The sequence below is a fragment of the Gymnodraco acuticeps genome, unplaced genomic scaffold (genome assembly GCF_902827175.1).
Source record: "Gymnodraco acuticeps unplaced genomic scaffold, fGymAcu1.1, whole genome shotgun sequence".
Taxonomy (NCBI): Eukaryota; Metazoa; Chordata; class Actinopteri; order Perciformes; family Bathydraconidae; genus Gymnodraco; species Gymnodraco acuticeps.
The window spans coordinates 166455-186928 of NW_022991350.1; the positions used below are offsets into that span (position 1 = coordinate 166455).

Below are 20474 nucleotides of genomic sequence, written 5' to 3' on the forward strand. Positions count from 1 at the left end.
GTGTGTGTGTGTGTGTGTGGTGTGTGTGTGTGTGTGTGTGTGTGTGTGTGTGTGTGGTGTGTGTGTGTGTGTGTGTGTGTGTGTGTGTGTGTGTGTGTGTGTGTGTGTGTGTGTGTGTGTGTGTGTGTGTGTGTGTGTGTGTGTGTGTGTGTGTGTGTCCACTGCTCCAGAGTCCAGTCTATACACCCTCCACTCCACGCTTGGCATGGTGTTGGTGTGAAAGCCCCAAATGATTCAGAGGAGTGTCCTAGTAATGTTCATGTTCCTCCTCCTCCTCTCCTCTCATTCCTCTCCATGATGTCTGATGAGAGGAGGTGTTCTCAGGACTCTTCCTCCTCTCTTCTCTCCCGGCTGGGTTCTGACTCCCCTCGACCTCGGATGAAATATGGCGGAATGTTCTGTAGCGTGGAGGGAGCGTTCGAGAACAAGACGCTGACATTCAGTCCACAGAGACGAGGAGGAGGAGGAGGAGGAGGAGGAGGAGGAGGACAGACGGTGGTGTTTCCTTCCGGACACGCCCGGGAAAACTACGGCAAGAGAGAGGTGACTCTTTTTATGTGTTTTAGCTACATGTAAACTCAGCAGAACCCAGCGGAGAACGTGTAGTACAGACAACACGGTTCCCTGATGGGGTAGGTTCCTGTGGGTTGGGTTCCTCTGGGGTCGGTTCCTCTGGGTTCGGTTCCTCTGGGGTCGGTTCGTCTGAGGTCGGTTCCTCTGGGGTCGGTTCCTCTGAGGTCGGTTCCTCTGGGGTCGGTTCCTCTGGGGTCGGTTCCTGTGGGTTGGGTTCCTCTGGGGTCGGTTCCTCTGAGGTCGGTTCCTCTGGGGTCGGTTCCTATGAGGTCGGTTCCTCTGGGGTCGGTTCCTCTGGGGTCGGTACCCTCTGAGGTCGGTTCCTCTGGGGTCGGTTCCTCTGGGGTCGGTTCCTGTGGGGTCGGTTCCTCTGGGGTCGGTTCCTCTGAGGTCGGTTCCTCTGGGGTCGGTTCCTCTGGGGTCGGTTCCTCTGGGGTCGGTTCCTCCGAGGTCGGTTCCTCCGAGGTCGGTTCCTCCGAGGTCGGTTCCTCCGGGGTCGGTTCCTCTGGGGAACCTGCTCAGCTCCTGTTGTTTCACTGTCCAATCTCCAGAGAACTGTGCTGTCACTCAACAGCCTGAGTAGCCAATGGGGTGGCTCCTCTGAAAGTCCCGCCCACGCTTAAGGTTTGAGTCAAAATGTCTAACAGAAAATAGCAAACAAGAGGAAAGTGAGATCAGAGAAGCAGAGGTTCCTCGTTAACTCCAACACAACCCTAAGTTATAGTTCTACTTTTGAGATTCATTTTGATTAGAGTATCATTTTCTCTGAAACTCTTATTTGATCTCGATCTGAACGGCAGCTCTACAGACGTTCCTATTTAAATCAGAAAACAATATGATATTTATTTAAAGGTCCCATGACATGGCCATTTCTACTGATCATAATTCCATTGTTGAGGTCTACTAGAATAGATTTATATTATTCTATATAATTGAATAATATAAATAGGGTACCAATGGGTCCATTTGGGTATGGGCATGTCACTGAACCCAGGAAGAAACAAATGCAAAAAGAGAAATCCCCAACGAAGCATTCTGGGGCAGCACAGACAGGTCTGTGTTAGAGTGTTACTCGCTACAGGGTGTACTTTGAGGGGTTGGGACTCTGCAGACCAGAACACAAGGGGACGGGTCAGAACCAGAGAAGCAGGACATGGGACCTTTAAATCAGAAACATGTAAATTACAGAAACACAAATATGATGCGATTTAAATCACTAACTCTGATTCTGGAAGAGTTTCTCTGTTTCCAAATGATGGAGAGGAAAAATAAATCCATAAAATAATAAACCAATCCGTGACAGTAGGAATCAGGTCTCGGTACAGTGACAGCCAATCAGCAACCAGCACTAAAAACTCTTCTGGGATCTCTTTTCAAAATAAAAGCATGTGCAGTTCACAACACTAAAAGAATGCTCCCGAGCCCCACTAGCATGTTTTGGGTCTCGGTATTTACGAAATCCTGGACACACACACACACACACATACACACACACACACACACTGAGACAACAGGCGCGTTCAGGGACTTTATTTTGAAACTCCACACCAGAAGCCGTGACGTCATCGCTGATGGCAGCAACAATAGCTGTGTGTGTGTGTGTGTGTGTGTGTGTGTGTGGTGTGTGTGTGTGTGTGTGTGTGTGTGTGTGTGTGTGTGTGTGTGTGTGTGTGTGTGTGTGTGTGTGTGGTGTGTGTGTGTGTGTGTGTGTGTGTGTGTGTGTGTGTGTGTGTGGTGTGTGTGTGTGTGTGTGTGTGTGTGTGTGTGTGTGTGTGTGTGTGTGTGTGTGTGTGGTGTGTGTGTGTCAGCCGGTCAGCATGGCGTTTCAGAACAAAAAGAGCAGCGCGAGACCCGCGGTAGGTGCAGCCGCTCCGGTACCGGGTTTGGGGGGACCGGGTGGAGCGGGAGGAGAGCACCGGGTTGCGGGTGCTGCAGCCTGAGAGGACGATCAATATTATTATATATTATTATTATTATCTGATTCATAGTGAATATACAATGAATCAGATAATAGGTACAGTGTTATAATCTGACACATAGTGAATATACAAGGCATGGCCGTAGGAAGCATCCTCAATGTGGGTGGGACAAGTTGACAGCAGGTGTGGGGGCATGCTCCCCCGGGAAGATGTGTTTTAAATATTGAAGTTAAAGCATCAATCTGCTCCACTTTGAGAGCAACGTTAGAGATCTATGGAAACATCTCTCAACTCCCAGATGAAACAGACCTGGAAACAGATTGACTTTTTTACTTTTTCTTGTGTTACTGTCCTATAGTAGGAGTTGGAATTATTTCATACCTGTTATTCTCTTATTGTTTATAACTATAATGATCATATAAACAGGGGTGCACATCACTTTTTTGCCCTGGTTCTCAAAGGAGCACCTGGAGATGTTGCTTGGTGCGCATCCTTAAAATGAAATAAACCGGACCTTTTGAGGAGATGGGTCTGGATGCAGACCGCAGCAAGGAGGCGGATCCTAAAGGGGGCGGATCCTATAGGGGGCGTTTCCTAAAGGGTTATGAACCCCGCCCCCCACGCATTCTAGGGATGTGAATGACTCTCAGCTTTACTGTGCCTTTTCTTTTTTTTCTGCATTAACTGCTGCCATCGTGTGTTCAGAAATTGTGTAGAAGCCTTAATGTTTCAAATTCAAAGCCCTATTTCAAAGGTCTATACCAAAAATGAGAGGCTTTATTTAAACTAAACACGTGTTTACTTGAGAGTTCCTAGTCACGTCTGTTCTGTCTGCCCTAATAATAATGTATTTGTTGTTGAGAGGGTAATGGCGTAGCTCGTTTTAATCATACTTATGTTCAGAGTTGGGTGTAACGCGTTACTGTAATAATATTACTTTTGTCGGTAACGGAATAGTGTAACGCGCTACTTTTATAATTCAGTAATCACACTACAGTTAGTGACATTGCCCTGACACGCGTTACTTTGTTACTTACTAAAATCAGTCATCATCAAACCTCAACAAACACCTGCAAAGAACACATGCTAAGGTGAAGCTAACGCACAGCTATTTGTTGTTTGTTTATATCACGTAGTCTGTTCTTCTTCTCTGTTTTCCGGTTGTTGCCTGTTTTGAATGACGAATACACACTACCGCCGCCTGCTGGTAAGGAGAGTTATTGCCACTCACGCATGCGCAGTTCGTACGTGCTCGGCTGAAGTCTTTGTGGTGTGCTCCAGTCTGGTTCCAGTGCAACACATGGCCAACACGCAGGAGAACACGCCGACGCAACAGCGTGAGCAGAGATAGACTGCGCAAAATATACAGATAGCAGGAGACAGAGGACAGCCATCGTCAGATAGTGAGCACGCAGCAGTGTTACTGTGCGGAGCGCATAAAGCAGACCCTTCACGCGATAGCGAGGGGTAGAGCGAGGGATCGCAGATGCCGTCGTGCTCGCGGATGGATTAAAACAATTAAAACTAAATAGCTCGCGAATTATAATTTTAAATATACCTGGGCAGGCTCTGTTTTGCCGAGGTCCTCTGGCACTTGCGGGCCGCTGAGGGGTGGCAGTGTTTGGGGCAACGAAGACGGCTGCGGCTGCTCCGCCTCCGTGGGCGAGGCGGGCAAAGCCGGCGAGGCGGGCGGGAGGACGTTAGTGTCAACGACAGTGGCCGCGGGTAACATAATGTCCCCATGATCTGAACTGGTCTGCAGTAGATGCAGTGTTACTGCTGGTGATAAGGGCTGGTTGTTTTAACCATTGTCTGATATCCATCATTGACTGCTGTGTAAGCACCTTGCAGATGAGGAGCGCGCAGCGGCACCGGTCACGTGCACCTGACATAATAACGTTATTACAATGTTATTTAACCACAATTACAATTTATTTTATTTCAACTATATTCTTCTTGTTATTATATATAATAATAATTAATTATTATTATTATTACTGCAATTATTATTACATATATAATATTTTTCACTTTTAATTTTTTTCATTTTTAATATAAATATTTGTTTCCACTTTTCATTTTTCAAATGAGGGTGCATAACGACTCAACTGAGGGTGCAATGCACCCTTATGCACCCCCGTAGAAGCGGGCCTGCTCTAAACCCTCAGAGAGTCCTTCATCTCACTGAGCTGTAGTTATCAGCCTCTCAGTCTGACAGGAGAGGACTCTCCCTCCACCTCTCAGCGAGTCCGTCACCTCACTGAGCTGTAGTTATCAGCCTCTCAGTCTGACAGGAGAGGACTCTCCCTCCACCTCTCAGAGAGTCCTTCACCTCACTGAGCTGTAGTTATCTGCCTCTCAGTCTGACAGGAGAGGACTCCCCCTCCACCTCTTTAATAACAGCGCCTTATATCCAGGTGCTAGTGGAGCACGATCGTGAACTGTTAGCGCCGGAGCCTCGCAGCGGGGAAACTGTGGCCCGCATAATTTTACAACTAAAGACACAGCTACGCAAAAAACGCAGCCTGTGTGCGGCTCATGTGTACGGCTCATGTGCACGGCTCATGTGCACGGCTCATGTGTACGGCTCTGAGAATCTGCCTTGGTACAAAGTAGCAGTGAAAACATGGTACGGAGTTTCATTGATTTGGGCATTCTCACAATAAGCAAGTGGAATGGATTTGATAATGAAGCTCTGACACAGCGCTCTACATAGAGGAGCGAGTGGATAGACCGATTCACAGACTTTCCGCATAGTAAATTTGGGGGGGTCTAAACTAATCATTTTAAACGTGGGGGGGACTTATCCCACCCTCATATAATGGCTGCGATGCCCATTTGAATCATTTATTTGAACCGGGACAGTGCACATCGATGAACACTTTAAAACAAAATAATGCTTACAAGCGTAAATGAGCCGGATTTGAGCTTTAAGCTAATTTCCATCCGGAGTCCCGTCACATACAACATATAAGAACATGACATTTATATACATTGCAAAAATAAATACATGACATGCAGAAAGAGCATGAGCAGCATACATGCATTAAACACATGGCAGTACAATGTAGCAGCTACGACATATAAAGTGCAGGAGGAGATAAAAGAGCTACACAAAGGGCAAGAGGAGATGCCCCTGTGTTAAAGTGCATTTAGCGGTGATTGCACGTCTGTTTGTTTCTTAACCATTCTTTGAGTTGTCCTTTAAAACTATTGAGAGTGGCACAATCCCGTATCTCAGTTGGGAGGCTGTTCCACAAAGAGCTGTCTTTAATGAAGAGGACATGTTGTCCAAAAGTGGTCCGTCTGCGGTGGACCTCACAGTCTCCTCTGGTTTCTGACCTAGTGCAGCGTCCAGTGGGTTTTTTGTGGAGGAATTCCCCTAGGGAGGGGGGGGGGGGGCAGTCCATGTAAACATTTATAAATAAAACAAACACTTTTAAAAGACTTAAAATGGTCAAAACTGAAGAAATGGTCTTTCTCTAGGGAGAAACACCATTTCTTGAGTTTTGACCATTTTAAGTCAGTGGTGGTATGAATTTGGCTTTCTGTCAAACACCTTGATAGCTCTCTTGTACAGCTGTTCTATTGGTTCAGGTTTGTGGCACAAGCAAACGACCAATTTGTCAAACAGTATTCCATGTGGGATAGAATCATACAGTGGAGGTATGACTTTGCAGCATTGACAGTTAAAGGTGGGGTAGGTAAGTTTGAGAAACCGGCTCGAGATACACTTGTTGTTATATTGCATGGAATGCTCTTAACATCCCGATAGCAATGAATATCTGAAGTGCTTTGACAAAAAATCCATAAAAAAATGTCATCTGTGGAAGCCGTGGCGCTGTAAAAAGCACGACCAATCATTTTAGCCGGCCCGGCTAAAGTAACTGGATGGCCTACCTGCCTGTCAGCCTTCCATCTGTGCACAAACTTATCTCATGCCCTCATTGGTCATGTGCGCGTACGTGTGTGTTGGAGGAGGGGCTCTGTAAGGAAGTGGCAGATTTGTTCCGGTTGTGTATTTTCAAATTCTAGCGCACTCGAGCTGGTTTCTCCAAAATTACCTACCCCACCTTTAAGAAAGGTCTAATTTGTTGCAAATGTAATGGTATTGGATACCTTCTTAATATGTTTCTTAAAAGTCAAGTTCGAGTATGACTCCAAGATACTTGAAGTGGGGGACTAGTTCTAATTCTGCTCCGTTTAAAAACACATTGGATCCTTCGATTTTGACTGGTCATTCACTGAACATCATGCATACTGTTTTTTTTGCATTTAACTGTAAGCAAATGTTGTTCAGCCAGTGTTGTCAGATCGAACCCTACCCCCCCAGTTTTTATTTTCACATTAAATACAGATGTTTGATGTTTTATCCAGAATGCACTCTGTTTCCAGGGTGACCGTCTGCTCATCAAAGGAGGGAAAGTCGTGAACGATGATCAGTCGTTTTACGCCGACATCTACGTTGAGGACGGGATCATCAAGTACCTTCATTATTATGAATTGCTGACTTCCTGCTGTCCTCTCTGACTTCCTGTTGTCCTTTTTTACTTCATGTTGTCCTTTCAGAAATGTCTCTGACTTCCTGTTGTCCTCTCTGTCTTCCTGTTGTCCTCTCTGACTTCCAGTTGTCCTTTCTGACTTCCTGTTGTCCTTTCAGATATGTCTCTTGACATCCCGTTGTCCTCTCTGACTTTCCGTTGTCCTTTCAGATATGTCCCTGACTTCTTGTTTTCTTTTCTGACTTCCCATTGTCCTATCTGACTTCTTGTTGTCCTCTCTGACTTCCTGTTGTCCTTTCAGATATGTCTCTGACTTCCTGTTGTCCTCTCTGACTTCCTGTTGTTCTTTCAGATATGTCTCTGACTTCCCGTTGACCTCTCTGACTTCCTGTTGTCCTCTCTGACTTCCTGTTGTCCTCTCTGACTTCCTGTTGTCCTCTCTGACTTCCTGTTGTCCTCTCAGGCAGATGGGGGAGAGCCTCCTGGTCCCAGGAGGGGGTTTCCAGACGGTGGAGGCCTATGGTCAGCTGGTGTTTCCTGGAGGCATCGATGCTAACACCAGCCTGTTCTCCCCCCAGAGAGGCCAGCAGCCTGCAGACGACCTGCAGCGAGGAACCAGAGCGGCTCTGTGTGGAGGAACCACCACCATCTGTAGGTACACCTGTATATAAACACTGCACCATCTGTAGGTACACCTGTAAACACTGCACCATCTGTAGGTACACCTGTAAACACTGCACCATCTGTAGGTACACCTGTAAACACTGCACCATCTCTAGGTACACCTGTAAACACTGCATCATCTCTAGGTACACCTGTAAACACTGCACCATCTCTAGGTACACCTGTAAACACTGCACCATCTCTAGGTACACCTGTAAACACTGCACCATCTCTAGGTACACCTGTAAACACTGCACCATCTCTAGGTACACCTGTAAACACTGCACCATCTCTAGGTACACCTGTAAACACTGCACCATCTCTAAGTACACCTGTAAACACTGCACCATCTCTAGGTACACCTGTATATAAACACTGCACCATCTGTACACCTTTTTCATTTCATTTCAAACCTTTCTTTAATCAGATTGGTCCATTGAGATCATAGATCTCTTTTTCAAGGGAGACCTGCAGCATATAGGTTCCACATGAAACATAAAACAATAAAGGACATTATACATTATATTTACAGGATACATTTACATAGTTATAGACATTTACAAGTGGCCATAGTATCAACGAGCATTTCATTTAGCCTAGCTTTAAAAACATGCAGAGGAATGAGATTGCTCAGTTTCAATTCTTGCTGAAGATTGTTCCAAGCAAGTGGAGCTGCGCACATAAAAGCTGTCTTACCTAAGACAGTCCTTGCTCTTGGCACATCTAACAATACTACATCATGCGATCTCAGACAATAGCTGCTTGCAACTCTCCGTGTTATCAGAGAGCAGATATAATACAGGAGTTTACCCAACAAAGCTTTATAGATAAACGTGTACCAATGACTGAGCCTCTTTACAGTTAGTGATGGCAAACCTGCCTTGGCATACAGGGTACAGTGATGAGTAAGTGCTTTACCATTTGTGACAAATCTCAGTGCGCTGTGATAGTTGGCATCTAACTTGTTCAGGCAATGGTCATCCACCTGTCTTGGTTCCGGTGTGAAAGCCTGCTCCTGCCTGTTTCTGCTTCTACGGGTGCGAAGGCCTGATCTGAGATACTGCGGAGAAACCTGGGGAGTTGCTACGCTGCTGCCTCCCTGCTGGTTCTTGCTGCTGTCCTGGCGTGGTTCTTGCTCCGGGAACAGCGTGGATACTGTTGTGCTGGACTGGGAGAATGGCGGGTGTCGTGTTTCTGCTGTGCCTTTTTTTGGCTTTGCTGGACAAGGAGAATATCGCCAGTCATCCTGAAAAATCTACTGGATTCGGTATGTTCTGCCGCCCGCAGTGGACATCCCCTGTACAGTTTCGGAGGTGTTGCACAAACAATTGCTGGTTTCACTGTCGCGGACATTCATTTCGGAAAATGTTTGTCTTTCTCACTTGCCTGCCACGATGGTCCTTCAGAATTGTTTTTTAAACTCTAATCTCACTTTCGCGAAGTTTGCTGGTGACTCTAGAATAGCTGACCATGTATGTGTATTGATTAAGAGGAAAAGGTGCTTGGTATTTTTGTTGTTGTTACTATCAGGAAATGTACAGCCAAATCCAGGTCCACCTAGCAGTATTAGTCAAATAGCTACTCCTGCTGATTTTATATCTAGATCTGGGCTAGGTTTAATTCATTTAAATGTACGTAGTCTGTTACCTAAATTAGATTTTGTCCGTATTTGGGCGAGTTCGACTGATGCTGATGTCATTGTCTTATCAGAAACGTGGCTAGATAAATCCATTTTGGCCTCTGACATTTACATAAATGGTTACAGTGTATATCGTACTGACCGGCCTAAAAAAGGTGGTGGCGTTGCCATTTATGTGAAAAATAAGTTTTGTGTAACTAATATGGTTTTCAAATCTGTTAGTAAACAGCTAGAATTTTTAGCCGTGAATATTGAGGTAACAAAGGGTCAACAGGTCATGGTGGTGGGCTGCTACAGGGCCCCCTCGGCTGTCAAGGACTCTTTATCGTCATTGGCAAAACTGTTATCACAACTTTCCTACAAGGAAATAGTGCTGCTTGGTGATTTTAATTGGGACTGGTTAACTTCTGTGTCAGAGGATTTTAAAAACCTGTGTACCTCTTTGAATTTTACCCAGATTATAGACAGTCCTACTCGCCCAAATATTAAGTCCCCAAATAAATCCTCCTTAATTGATCTAATTTTAACAAATGTTCCACATAAATACTCATCTGTGGGAGTATTTGCTAATGATGTGAGTGACCACTGTGTTGTAGCCACAATTAGGGACACTAAGGTCCAAAAGGTTAAACCACGTATCATCACAAAGAGAGACAAAAAACACTTTGTGGAGCAGGTTTTTTTACATGATCTGTTTGATTTTGATTGGGGTAAAATCGATAGTTACGGCTGTAACTACGGTTCTATGAGTCCCGGATGACCGCCAGAGGCGGTGCTTTAGCACTGGATATGTCCATCGCGCGCATGCGCAGCTCGAGTACCAATAACAACAAAGTCACCTGTGACCCACGTGCACCGGCTATATCAGCCGGTGTCGTCAGAGGATCTGTTCCCAGAATCTTCTCGCGAGCACACAATAATTCTGAGTGACAGGATACTCTGGCGGTCATCCGGGACTCATAGAACCGTAGTTACAGCCGTAACTATCGTTCTATTTCGTCCCTACTGACCGCCAGAGGCGGTGCTTTAGCACTGGATGACTTATACCAACCATGTCATGAAGAATCCAAGCACTCACCTAGCTGGAAGCAGCGGAGCTTGTCCACAGGACCACACCCAAAGGGTGAGGAGTGGCGACATTGACCCGGTATAACCTGGAGAATGTGCCAGAAGACGACCATGACGCCGCGGCGCAGATGGTCTCCAGGGGCACCCCTCTTAGGGCAGCCCACGATGTTGAGATGCTTCTTGTAGTGTGGCATCTGGCCCCTGATGGCGGGGGGCGGCCACTGGCCCCATAGGCACATGTGATGGTATCAACCACCCAGTGGGACAGCCGCTGTTTCGAGAGAGCACGACCCTTCCTAGTGCCGCCATGGCAAACGAAGAGCTGCTCTGACTGCCGTATACAGGCCGTAGCATCAATATACGCCCTCAGGGCACGCACAGGGCACAGCAACTCAGGTGTGCCGCTCTCCTGTGGAATGTTAAAGCGTGCCAGCTGGATAGGCCGATTGGAGTGGGCTAGTGGAAGCACCTTGGGCAGGAACGCCACATTCGGCCAGAGGGTGACACCCGAGCCATCGGAGTTCCACCTCAGGCATGTACTGCTTACGGAGAGGGCATGAAGCTCTCCGACTCGCTTCCCTGAGGTTATGGCAAGCAGAAATGCTGCCTTCAGGGACAGCCACTTAAGCCCGACCTGGGCCAGGGGCTCGAAGGGAGGAGATGATGGGGCATCCAGCACTAGGGGCAGGTCCCAAGCCGGGCCCTTGCGGTGCTAGGGGGACGCTGCCGTAGAGCCCCTCTTATAAAGAGGGACACCTACCTGTGGCGCCCCACTGTGGCGCCATCGACTCCGACATGTCGGGCAGAGATAGCAGCCATATACACCTTCAAAGTGGAGTGAGAACGTCCACTGTCCAGAAGGGACTGCAGGAACTCTAAAATGGTGGCCACGGAGCAATGTCCCGGATTCTCAGCCTTACTCACACACCAGTGGGAGAAGAGCTTCCATTTGCACTCATACTGTGCCCGAGTGAATGGAGCTCTGGCATTCAGGATAGTTTCCCTGACAGATGCCGTGACACCGCTCATTAGTGGGTTCGGCCCTGCAGAGGCCAAACCCAGAGCTGAAGGCGGTGAGGGTCGGGATGCCCAATCTGACCCTTGAGCTGTGACAGAAGGTCCTTCCTGTCGGGGAGACGCCAAGGTGGGCTGCAGCAGAGACTGCGCAGCAGTGGGAACCAGACTCTCCCCGGCCAGCAGGGGGCGACCAGAAGGAGCCTGTGCCCCTGAGTAAGGACCCTCTGAAGCGTCTGCAGTATCAGAGGCAGCGGCGGGAAGGCATACAGGAGAGTGTCCGGCCAGTCGTGCGCCAGGGCATCCTGACCCAACGGGCTGGTCACCTCCGTCCAGGAGAACCAGAGGGGGCAGTGCCTCGACTCTTCCGAGGCAAAGAGGTCCACCTCTGCCCTGCCGAAAAGGCTCCAAATTGTCTCCACGACCTCTGGGTGAAGCCTCCACTCCCCCGGTGGAGGCTTGCGCCGTGAGAGGAAATCTGCGACCTGATTCAGGTCTCCTTGCAGAAAGACTGCCCGCAGACTGGCGAGGCGGGGGAGCGCCCAAGGCAAGAGGCTCTGTGAAACGCGGAGCAGCTGTGCGGACCTGGTGCCCCCCTGGTGGTTGATTTGGGCAACGGCGGACATGTTGTCCGAACGAACGAGTACATGCCTGCCCGCCAGTTGGGGTAAAAAGTGCATGAGTGCGAGCAACACCGCCTGAAGCTCCAGCACATTGATATGGCGTGCACCTACCTGGGCAGACCACTGACCCTGCACAGTCCTGCCCTGCCACACCGCACCCCACCCTGAGAGACACGCATCCACAGTGACAGTCTCCCGGCGGGATGGGATGGCGCCCATGGGCACACCCATCAGAAGATAGGCCCTGTCCCTCCAGCGGGACAGAGAGTGGAGGCACCGCTGAGACACCCTGACTCTCTTGTGCCTGTGCCGCTTGGCGTCCAAGTGAAAGTTGTTCAGCCACATCTGCATGGGGCGCAGTGACAGAAGGCCCAAGGGCACAACGGCTGAGGCAGCTGTCAGTCTGCCTAAGAGCCGGAGGAACTGGATGTAAGGCACCCTCTTGCCCAGTCTGAAGATGCGAAGATGGTGGGAAATGTCGTCCACACGACGAGGTGTCAAGTAGGCCCTCATGGCGACCGAATCTAGGACCATCCCCAGGTAAGTGACCTGTTGGGAAGGGACCAGGCAACTCTTCCCGGTGTTCACTGTTAGGCCCAACCGGGCTACGTGGGATGAGAGGCGCGCCGTATCCTGGGCCACTTGGGCCCGGGACGGCGCGCAAACCAGCCAGTCGTCCAGATATGGCAGGAGCTTCACGCCCTGTGCCTGCAGGGGAGCGAGCGCTGCCGCAACAACCCTGGTGAACACCCTTGGAGAGAGGGAGAGACCAAAGGGAAGCACCCGGAACTGATGTCGGCCCTGAAAGGCGAACCTCAAGAACTTCCGGTGATGGGATGCAATTGGCACGTGGAAGTAGGCGTCCCTCAAGTCCACGGTTGTGAACCACTCCCCCTGTGCGACAACACGAAGGGTGTCTGCTGTGGTTAGCATATGGAAGGGCAATACCTTCAGGAATCTGTTGATTCCTCTGAGGTATTCTGACCCGAGAGCTGCTGCCTGGTCTGCCTAGCTTGGGCAGCGCCTCCAGGGCAAATGAACCAAACAGCTCCCCTGGCTCGACTGGCACGCTACGGAGAACTCTCCTACATGTCTCCGTTAGTGGTGACTGGGCCAGCCAAACCTGGCGACGAGTCTGTACCAGAAAGGACATAACTCGTCCCAATTCCCCAGTCATTAAGGCAAAGGCCTGCAGTGATGCATCACTGAGGCCCAGCAAAGAAGGCTCAGCCGGGGCCTGCTGCAGCGAGGTGGAGACGGCCAGCATTAGATGGGAGAGGGAGATCCCGATACGACCCATGCGTGCCGCTGCGTCGTAGGCCCTACAGAGCAGCCCATCTGTGACCCTGCACTGAGGCCGAGGGCACCTGACCTCAGGCCTTAGAGCCTCGTCAGGAGCCAGAATCAGGGAGGCGATGGCAGGCTCAATGGGTGGCATGCCACCCAGCCCCACCCTCGCCGGGTCCTGCATGGCAGCCAAGGTCCGGGCATCAGAGCCAGTGCGGCAGAGGACCCTGGTGTCCCTCCAGCATGCCTGGAGCTCCCTCAGGTACTCCTCTGAAGGAGGAACGGTGAGGGGGACAGGGGCTGGGCTACGCCTGAAGAAGGCACTAGCCTGAACCAAGTCGGCCTGCGGAACCGGAATCTGCAGGTGCGCCAGGGCCGTACGAATAATGGCCGCCATGGAGTCATCCTCCACGCCCTGCAGAGACCCCTGAGCAGAGGAGAGGGAAGCCTCCTCGAGCGGGACCTCGTCCTCCGTCTATTCATTGAAGGGGTTAGCCGAAGCCGCTAGCGACCAGGCATCCTCATACAGAGGTGTGGCAACCGAAGGAGGGGCGGCAACCGAAGGAGGGTGTTGTGAGTTTTCATAGTATGTTTAATACTTAAAACGAAAGTTAGTTATAATCAAATATAATCAATTATATTTTTGTATAACCCACAATGAAAAATACTTCATATTTTAGGTTTTTCTATAGTTACAGTATAAACAAAACATAATATACTAGATAATAGATCATTTAAAAGACACCTGTGCCCTCCTCTCCTGCTTAAAAGGTAAGACTGCACCCTGACACACACACTTAGGTAGGAGCACACTCCATTTACTGATATCAAAATCCTTCGGGATCCCTTAAACAGATTAAAAAAGAGTTGTCTGAATTGAAACAGCAGTTAATTGAACCTGGTTCTTCGGGGGGTTAGGAAGAGGTGAGATCTTGCTGACGTTGGTGGATCTGAGCCAAGCAGCAACCTTACATAGACTCAATAACTTCGGTCAGGTCAATTAGTAGGTCAGAGTAATTTACCGGAATAAATTATCAGGACCTCTCCAACTCTAAACAAGGGGCAGGCGGCACACTTGCAGCCCCTATACCGGGCCCTGGCTGAAGGGCCAAGAGGAGCGACTTCATCGTGTCCATGTCGGTAGCTAGCTGATCCACTTTAGAGGACAGCCTGTTTCTAGTCCTCCTATTGGGGGGTGCCCCCATGGCCATCGCTCCCTCAAGTCGCCGGGGACGGCCGAACTGATCTGGAGGAGGATGTGACCAGGAGAGGTGTCCGTTGGCTGCCGCCAGACGTTCCACCTCAGTGATTCTAGCCACTCTGAGTGCCCGGGGCATGCAGCTACAGTTCATGCAGGCACCTACCGTGAGAGCCTCCCTTAGATGCTCGAGGCCGAGGCAAGAGGGGCAGCGGTCGTGGCCGTCCTCGGGCTCAAGAGAAGCCATACAGGCGCTACATGAATGAGCTACTCGCCAAACCGAAAGAGGGATGTAATTACACCCACGTTACCGGCAGAGGGAGCGGGAGCGAGAGCACTGCCTTCACCTAGCTGGATTAATAACTAAGACAGTTTACCAGGAGCGGGGGCGAGAACACTGCCTTCACTGGTTGAGCTAGAGGCGAGTGCCAGATGCAGCGTAACCGGGAGCGGGTGCGGGAACACAGCCTTCACCAGCTACCTGCTTAACGGAACCCAGGCAGTTTAGCGTCTACCAGGAGCGGGGGCGAGAACACTGCCTTCACTGGTTAAATTACAGACGAATGCCAGATGCAGTGTAACCGGGAGCGGGTGCGGGAACACAGCCTTCACCAGCTACCTGCTTAACGGAATAAACAAGGCAGTTTAGCGTCTACCAGGAGTGGGGGCGAGAACACTGCCTTCACTGGTTAAATTAAAGACGAATGCCAGATGCAGCGTAACCGGGAGCGGGTGCGGGAACACAGCCTTCACCAGCTACCTGCTGAACGGGAAGAGTAGAGCGGTGCTGCTACTCGCCGAACAGAAAAAGGGATGTAGCTACACCCACGTTACCGGCAGAGGGAGCGGGAGCGAGAGCACTGCCTTCACCTAGCTGGGTAACTTATAAAGAAAACACAGCACGGGAAACTCCGGTGCTTAACCCGGCGTCAGCCGAGTGGCTGCAGACGCTACTGCTAACTAGCCAAACAAGAAACACAGCTCAATGCTAATGAATTTTGGCACAACGCCGCGGCCAGAACAAGTACAGCAAGGGCAACTCCTGGGAGAGGGAGCGGAAACACCTCCGTCACCAAAAAAGTTCAAGCCCAAAAGCAAACAGACAGTAATCAGGACAACTAGGCTGGGAGAGGGAGCGGAGACACTGCCATCACCAACCAAGCCGACACCAACCTGTCCGAACGAAGTCTCTGCGCAGCCAGCCACAGCTCCTGGAGGACGGGTAAGCCCGCGGCCCCGACTGGATGAGTCGCGAAGCTGCACGCAGCCAGCTGTTTGCAGAGAATCCTTGACAAATGTTCCAACCGAGCGAACGCTGTAGGCTACAAAAATGTAGCCACGGTACTCTCGCGCAGCGAGAAGATGAAAGGAACAGATCCTCTGACGACACCGGCTGATATAGCCGGTGTCACGTGGGTCACAGGTGACTTTGTTGTTATTGGTACTCGAGCTGCGCATGCGCGCGATGGACATATCCAGTGCTAAAGCACCGCCTCTGGCGGTCAGTAGGGACGAAATAGAACGATCTGTGTGCTGATGTAGAAACTGCATGGTCTTATTTTTATCTTGGTTTTATGAAAATTATAGATAGACATGCACCTCTGCGTACATTTAGAGTGAAGGGACGAAACAATCCCTGGTTTTCTGCTGAGCTGTCCAGTCTACTTCATGAGAGAAATAATGCTTGGGCTAAGGCTAGGAAATCAGGCTCAGAGGTAGAATGGCTATGCTTTAGGCAGCTAAGAAATAGCTTCACATCTCAAATAAAAAGTGCTAAATCAAAGTACTTTTTGTCAGTTACCACAGAAAACCTGAATAATCCTAGGACATTTTGGAAAGCCATAACATCGATTTCCACTGGTGATATCCCAAATGAGCTACCTCCGTGCCTTACCACAGCATCTGGCTCTATATCAGACAGGGCTACTGTGCTAAATTGCTTTAATAAGCATTTTGTGTCTTGTGGCTCTCTGTTTGATTCTGTCACTGACTGTACTTCTGCTTCTGTGAACGCTACAGTATGTGACTCTGAACAATGTGGTCTGGAAAACCCTTTCAGTTTTACTCCTTTAACTATTGGTATTGTTCATGAAGCATTATCCAAGTTAGATCCTAGGAAACCGGCTGGCCCGGACAACTTAGAACCTTTCTTTTTAAAGATAGCTGCAGATTTTATTGCTCCACCTCTTACTTCTCTTTTTAACCTCTCCCTCAGCACGAATACAATTCCAAAAGTATGGAAGTCTGCTTATGTGTTGCCTTTACTGAAAGGAGGGGAGGCAACTATTTTAAATAACTTTAGGCCAATCTCCAAATTGTCAGTTCTGGCTAAGGTGCTCGAACGACTTGTGAGTGAACAAGTAAAGGAGTTTTTATGTATAAATGATATCCTGACTAGACATCAGTCAGGATTCAGAAAGAGACACAGCACCATCACTGCCACAATGAAAGTGGTGAATGATATTACGAGTATCTTAGATAATAAGCAGAGTTGTGCAGCTCTGTTTATTGACCTTTCCAAAGCATTTGATACCGTCGATCATCGCATTTTAAAGCAGAGGCTACTCAGTATTGGCATATCCAGCCATGCAGTGGGTTGGTTTGTGAACTACCTCTCTGAAAGGTCCCAATGTGTTCATTTTGATGGACTGTCTTCTGAGTGGTTAAACATGTCTAATGGTGTACCACAAGGTTCTGTTTTAGGACCACTTTTATTCTCCATATATATTAACAACGTAGGTGATAATGTGGATGAAGCTACTTTACATTTGTATGCGGATGATACTGTGATGTATTGTGCAGGTCCCTCCATTAAAGAGGCTGTTGTTAAATTACAGGCTGTTTTTAACATTATTCAGACTCAGCTCTCTGAACTAAAGCTTATTTTAAATGTTGATAAAACCAAGGTAATGCTCTTTTCAAAAGCAAAAAAGACACCAGAGCCTGTTTTAGATATTGTAACTACGCAAGGAACAAAACTTGAAGTTGTTGCCTGTTACAAATACCTTGGTATCTGGCTTGATGATTGTCTCTCTTTTAAACTTCATGTCAATAACCTGCTTTAAAAACTGAGGGTTAGGCTAGGGTTCTTTTTTAGAAACAAGTCCTGTTTCTCGCTTGAGGCCAGGAAAAGGCTAGTCACTGTGACCTTTTTACCTGTGCCCGACTATGGTGATTTGTTGTATATGAATGCACCTGCCAATTACCTGAGCAAATTGGATGCTGCGAATCACAGTGCTCTGAGATTTGTCACAAATTGTAAAGCGCTTACACATCACTGTACACTGTATACCAAGGCAGGTTTACCATCACTTTCTGTACGGAGGCTCAGTCACAGGTACTTTTATTTATAAAGCTATGTTGGGCAAACTCCCGTATTACATCTGTTCTCTGGTAAAGCAGAAAGTTGCAAGCAGCTATTGTCTGAGATCGCAGGATGTAGTCTTGTTAGATGTACCAAGAGTAAGGACTGTTTTAGGTCAGACAGCTTTTATGTGCCCAGCTCCACTTGCTTGGAACAGCCTACAGTCCAAATTGAAATTGAGCAATTTTATTTCTCTGAATGTTTTTAAGGCACGTCTGCACAAGATGCTTTCTGACACTATGGGTGTTTGTAAGTGTTGGTAAATATGATGTCCTCTATTGTTTCTTTTTATGTTGTTTTTATGTTTCATGTGGAACTAAATTGATGCAGGTCTCCCTTGTAAAAGAGATCCATGATCTCAAGGGACCTATCTGTCTAAATAAAGGTTTGAAATGAAATGAAATGAATGGGCAGGTGCATTCATATAGACCAGATTACCATAGTCCAGCACAGGTCAAAAGGTCACAGAGCCTTTTCCTGGCCTCAAGCGAGAAACAGGACTTGTTTCTGAAAAGAAACCTAGTCTAACCCTCAGCTTTTTAAGCAGGTTATTGACATGAACTTTAAAAGTGAGACAATCATCAAGCCAGATACCAAGGTATTTGTAACAGGTAACCACTTTTCTTTTTTTTTGTCCTTGCATAGTAACAATATCCAAAACATGCTCTGGAGTCTTTTTAGCTTTTGAAAATAGCATTACCTTGGTTTTATTAACATTTAAAATAAGCTTAAGTTCAGAGAGCTGAGTCTGAATAATGTTAAAAACAGCCTGTAATTTAACACCAGCCTCCTGAATGGAGGGACCTGCACAGTACATCACGCTATCATCCGCATACAAATGTAAAGTAGCTTCATTCACATTTTCACCTAAACTGTTGATATGGAGAATAAAAGTGGACCTAAAACAGAACCTTGAGGAACACCATTAGTAATGTTTAACCACTCAGAAGACAGCCCATCAAAGTGAACACATTGGGACCTTTCAGAGAGGTAGTTCACAAACCACCCACTGCATGGCTGGATATGCCAATACTGAGTAGCCTCTGCTTTAAAATGTGATGATCGACGGTATCAAACGCTTTGGACAGGTCAATAAATAGAGCTGCACAACTCTGCTTATTATCTAAAATACTCGTAATATCATTCACCACTTTCATTGTGGCAGTGATGGTGCTGTGTGGCTTTCTGAAGCCTGACTGATCTTTAGACAGGATGTCATTCTTACATAAAAACTCCTTTACCTGTTCACTCACTAAGCGTTCAAGAACCTTAGCCAGAACTGATCATTTAGAGATTGGCCTATAGTTATTTAATAAGGTGACCTACCCTCCTTTTAGCAAAGAAAGGACATACGCTGACTTCCATACTTTTGGAATTGCATTTGAGCTGAGGGAGAGGTTAAAAAGAGTAGTGAGAGGTGGAGCAATAAAATCTGCAGCTATCTTTAAAAAGAAAGGCTCTACGTTGTCCGGGCCAGCCAGTTTCTTAGGATGTAACTTGGTTAAGGCTTCATGAACAACATCAACAGTAAAAGGAGTAAAACTGAAAGGCTTTTCCAGACCACATTGTTCAGAGTCACGGATTAGGGTGTTCACAGAAGCAGAGTTAGAAACAGAATCAAATAGAGAGCCACAGGACACAAAATGCTCATTAAAGAAATGTAACATAGTAGCCCTGTCCGATATAGTGCCAGATGCTGTGGTAAGGCACGGAGGTAGCTCATTACGGATCTCACTGGTGGATATCGATTTTATGGCTTTCCAAAATTTCCTAGGATTATTCAGGTTTTCTGTGGTAACTGACAGATAGTACTTCGACTTTGCACTTTTGACATGTGAAGTGAAGCTATTCCTTAGCTGCCTGAAACGCAGCCATTCTACCTCTGGTCCTGATTGCCTAGCCTTTGCCCAGGCCTTGTTTCTCTCATGTAGGAGAATAGATAATTCAGCAGAAAACCAAGGAGTGTATCGTCCCTTCACTCTAAATGTACGCAGGGGTGCATGTCTATCAATGATCTCCATAAAACCAAGATAAAAATAAGACCATGCAATTTCTACATCAGCACACAGATCGATTTTACCCCAATCAAACCCAAACAGATCATGAACAAAACCCTGCTCAACAAAATGTTTTATGTCTCTCTTAATAATAATACAAGGTTTAACCTTTTGGACCTTAGTGTCCCTAATTGTGGCTACAACACGGTGATCACTCAGATCATTCGCAAATACTCCCACAGATGAGTATTTATGGGGAACATTAGTTAGAATGAGATCAATTAGGGAGGATTTATTAGGGGACTTAATGTTAGGGCGAGTTGGACTGTCAACAATCTGAGTAACATTCAAAGAGATACAAAGGTTTTTTAAATCCTCTGACACTGCAGTTAACCAGTCCCAGTTAAAATCTCCAAGTAGCACTATTTCCTTGTAGTCTAGCTGCGATAAAAGATTTGCGAGCAAAGACAAGGAGTCTTTGACAGCTGAGGGGGGTCTGTAACAGCCCACCACCATGACCTGTTGCCCCTTTGCCACTTCTATATTTAAGGCTAAAAATTCGAATTGCTTACTGATCGATTTGGAAACTAATGTGGTTACACTGAACTTGTTCTTAACATAAATGGC

General features: G+C 47.7%; 1 protein-coding gene across 4 annotated transcripts in view; it reads left to right on the forward strand.

The window, feature by feature from the left end:
• Positions 1-305: 305 nt before the first annotated feature.
• Positions 306-20474, forward strand: part of dpysl4 (dihydropyrimidinase like 4) — a 40560-nt gene continuing 20391 nt past the window's right edge. Inside the window, exons 1-3 of one of the 4 annotated variants that reach the window (XM_034240621.1) lie at positions 306-543; positions 6888-6976; positions 7458-7645. In XM_034240621.1, the coding sequence (XP_034096512.1) occupies positions 379-543; positions 6888-6976; positions 7458-7645 (442 nt within the window). In that variant the 5' untranslated portion in view covers positions 306-378. Of the gene's footprint in view, positions 544-2339; positions 2430-6887; positions 6977-7457; positions 7646-20474 lie in introns of those variants that run through there. The other 3 variants (XM_034240623.1, XM_034240624.1, XM_034240622.1) reach the window with 3 other exon arrangements.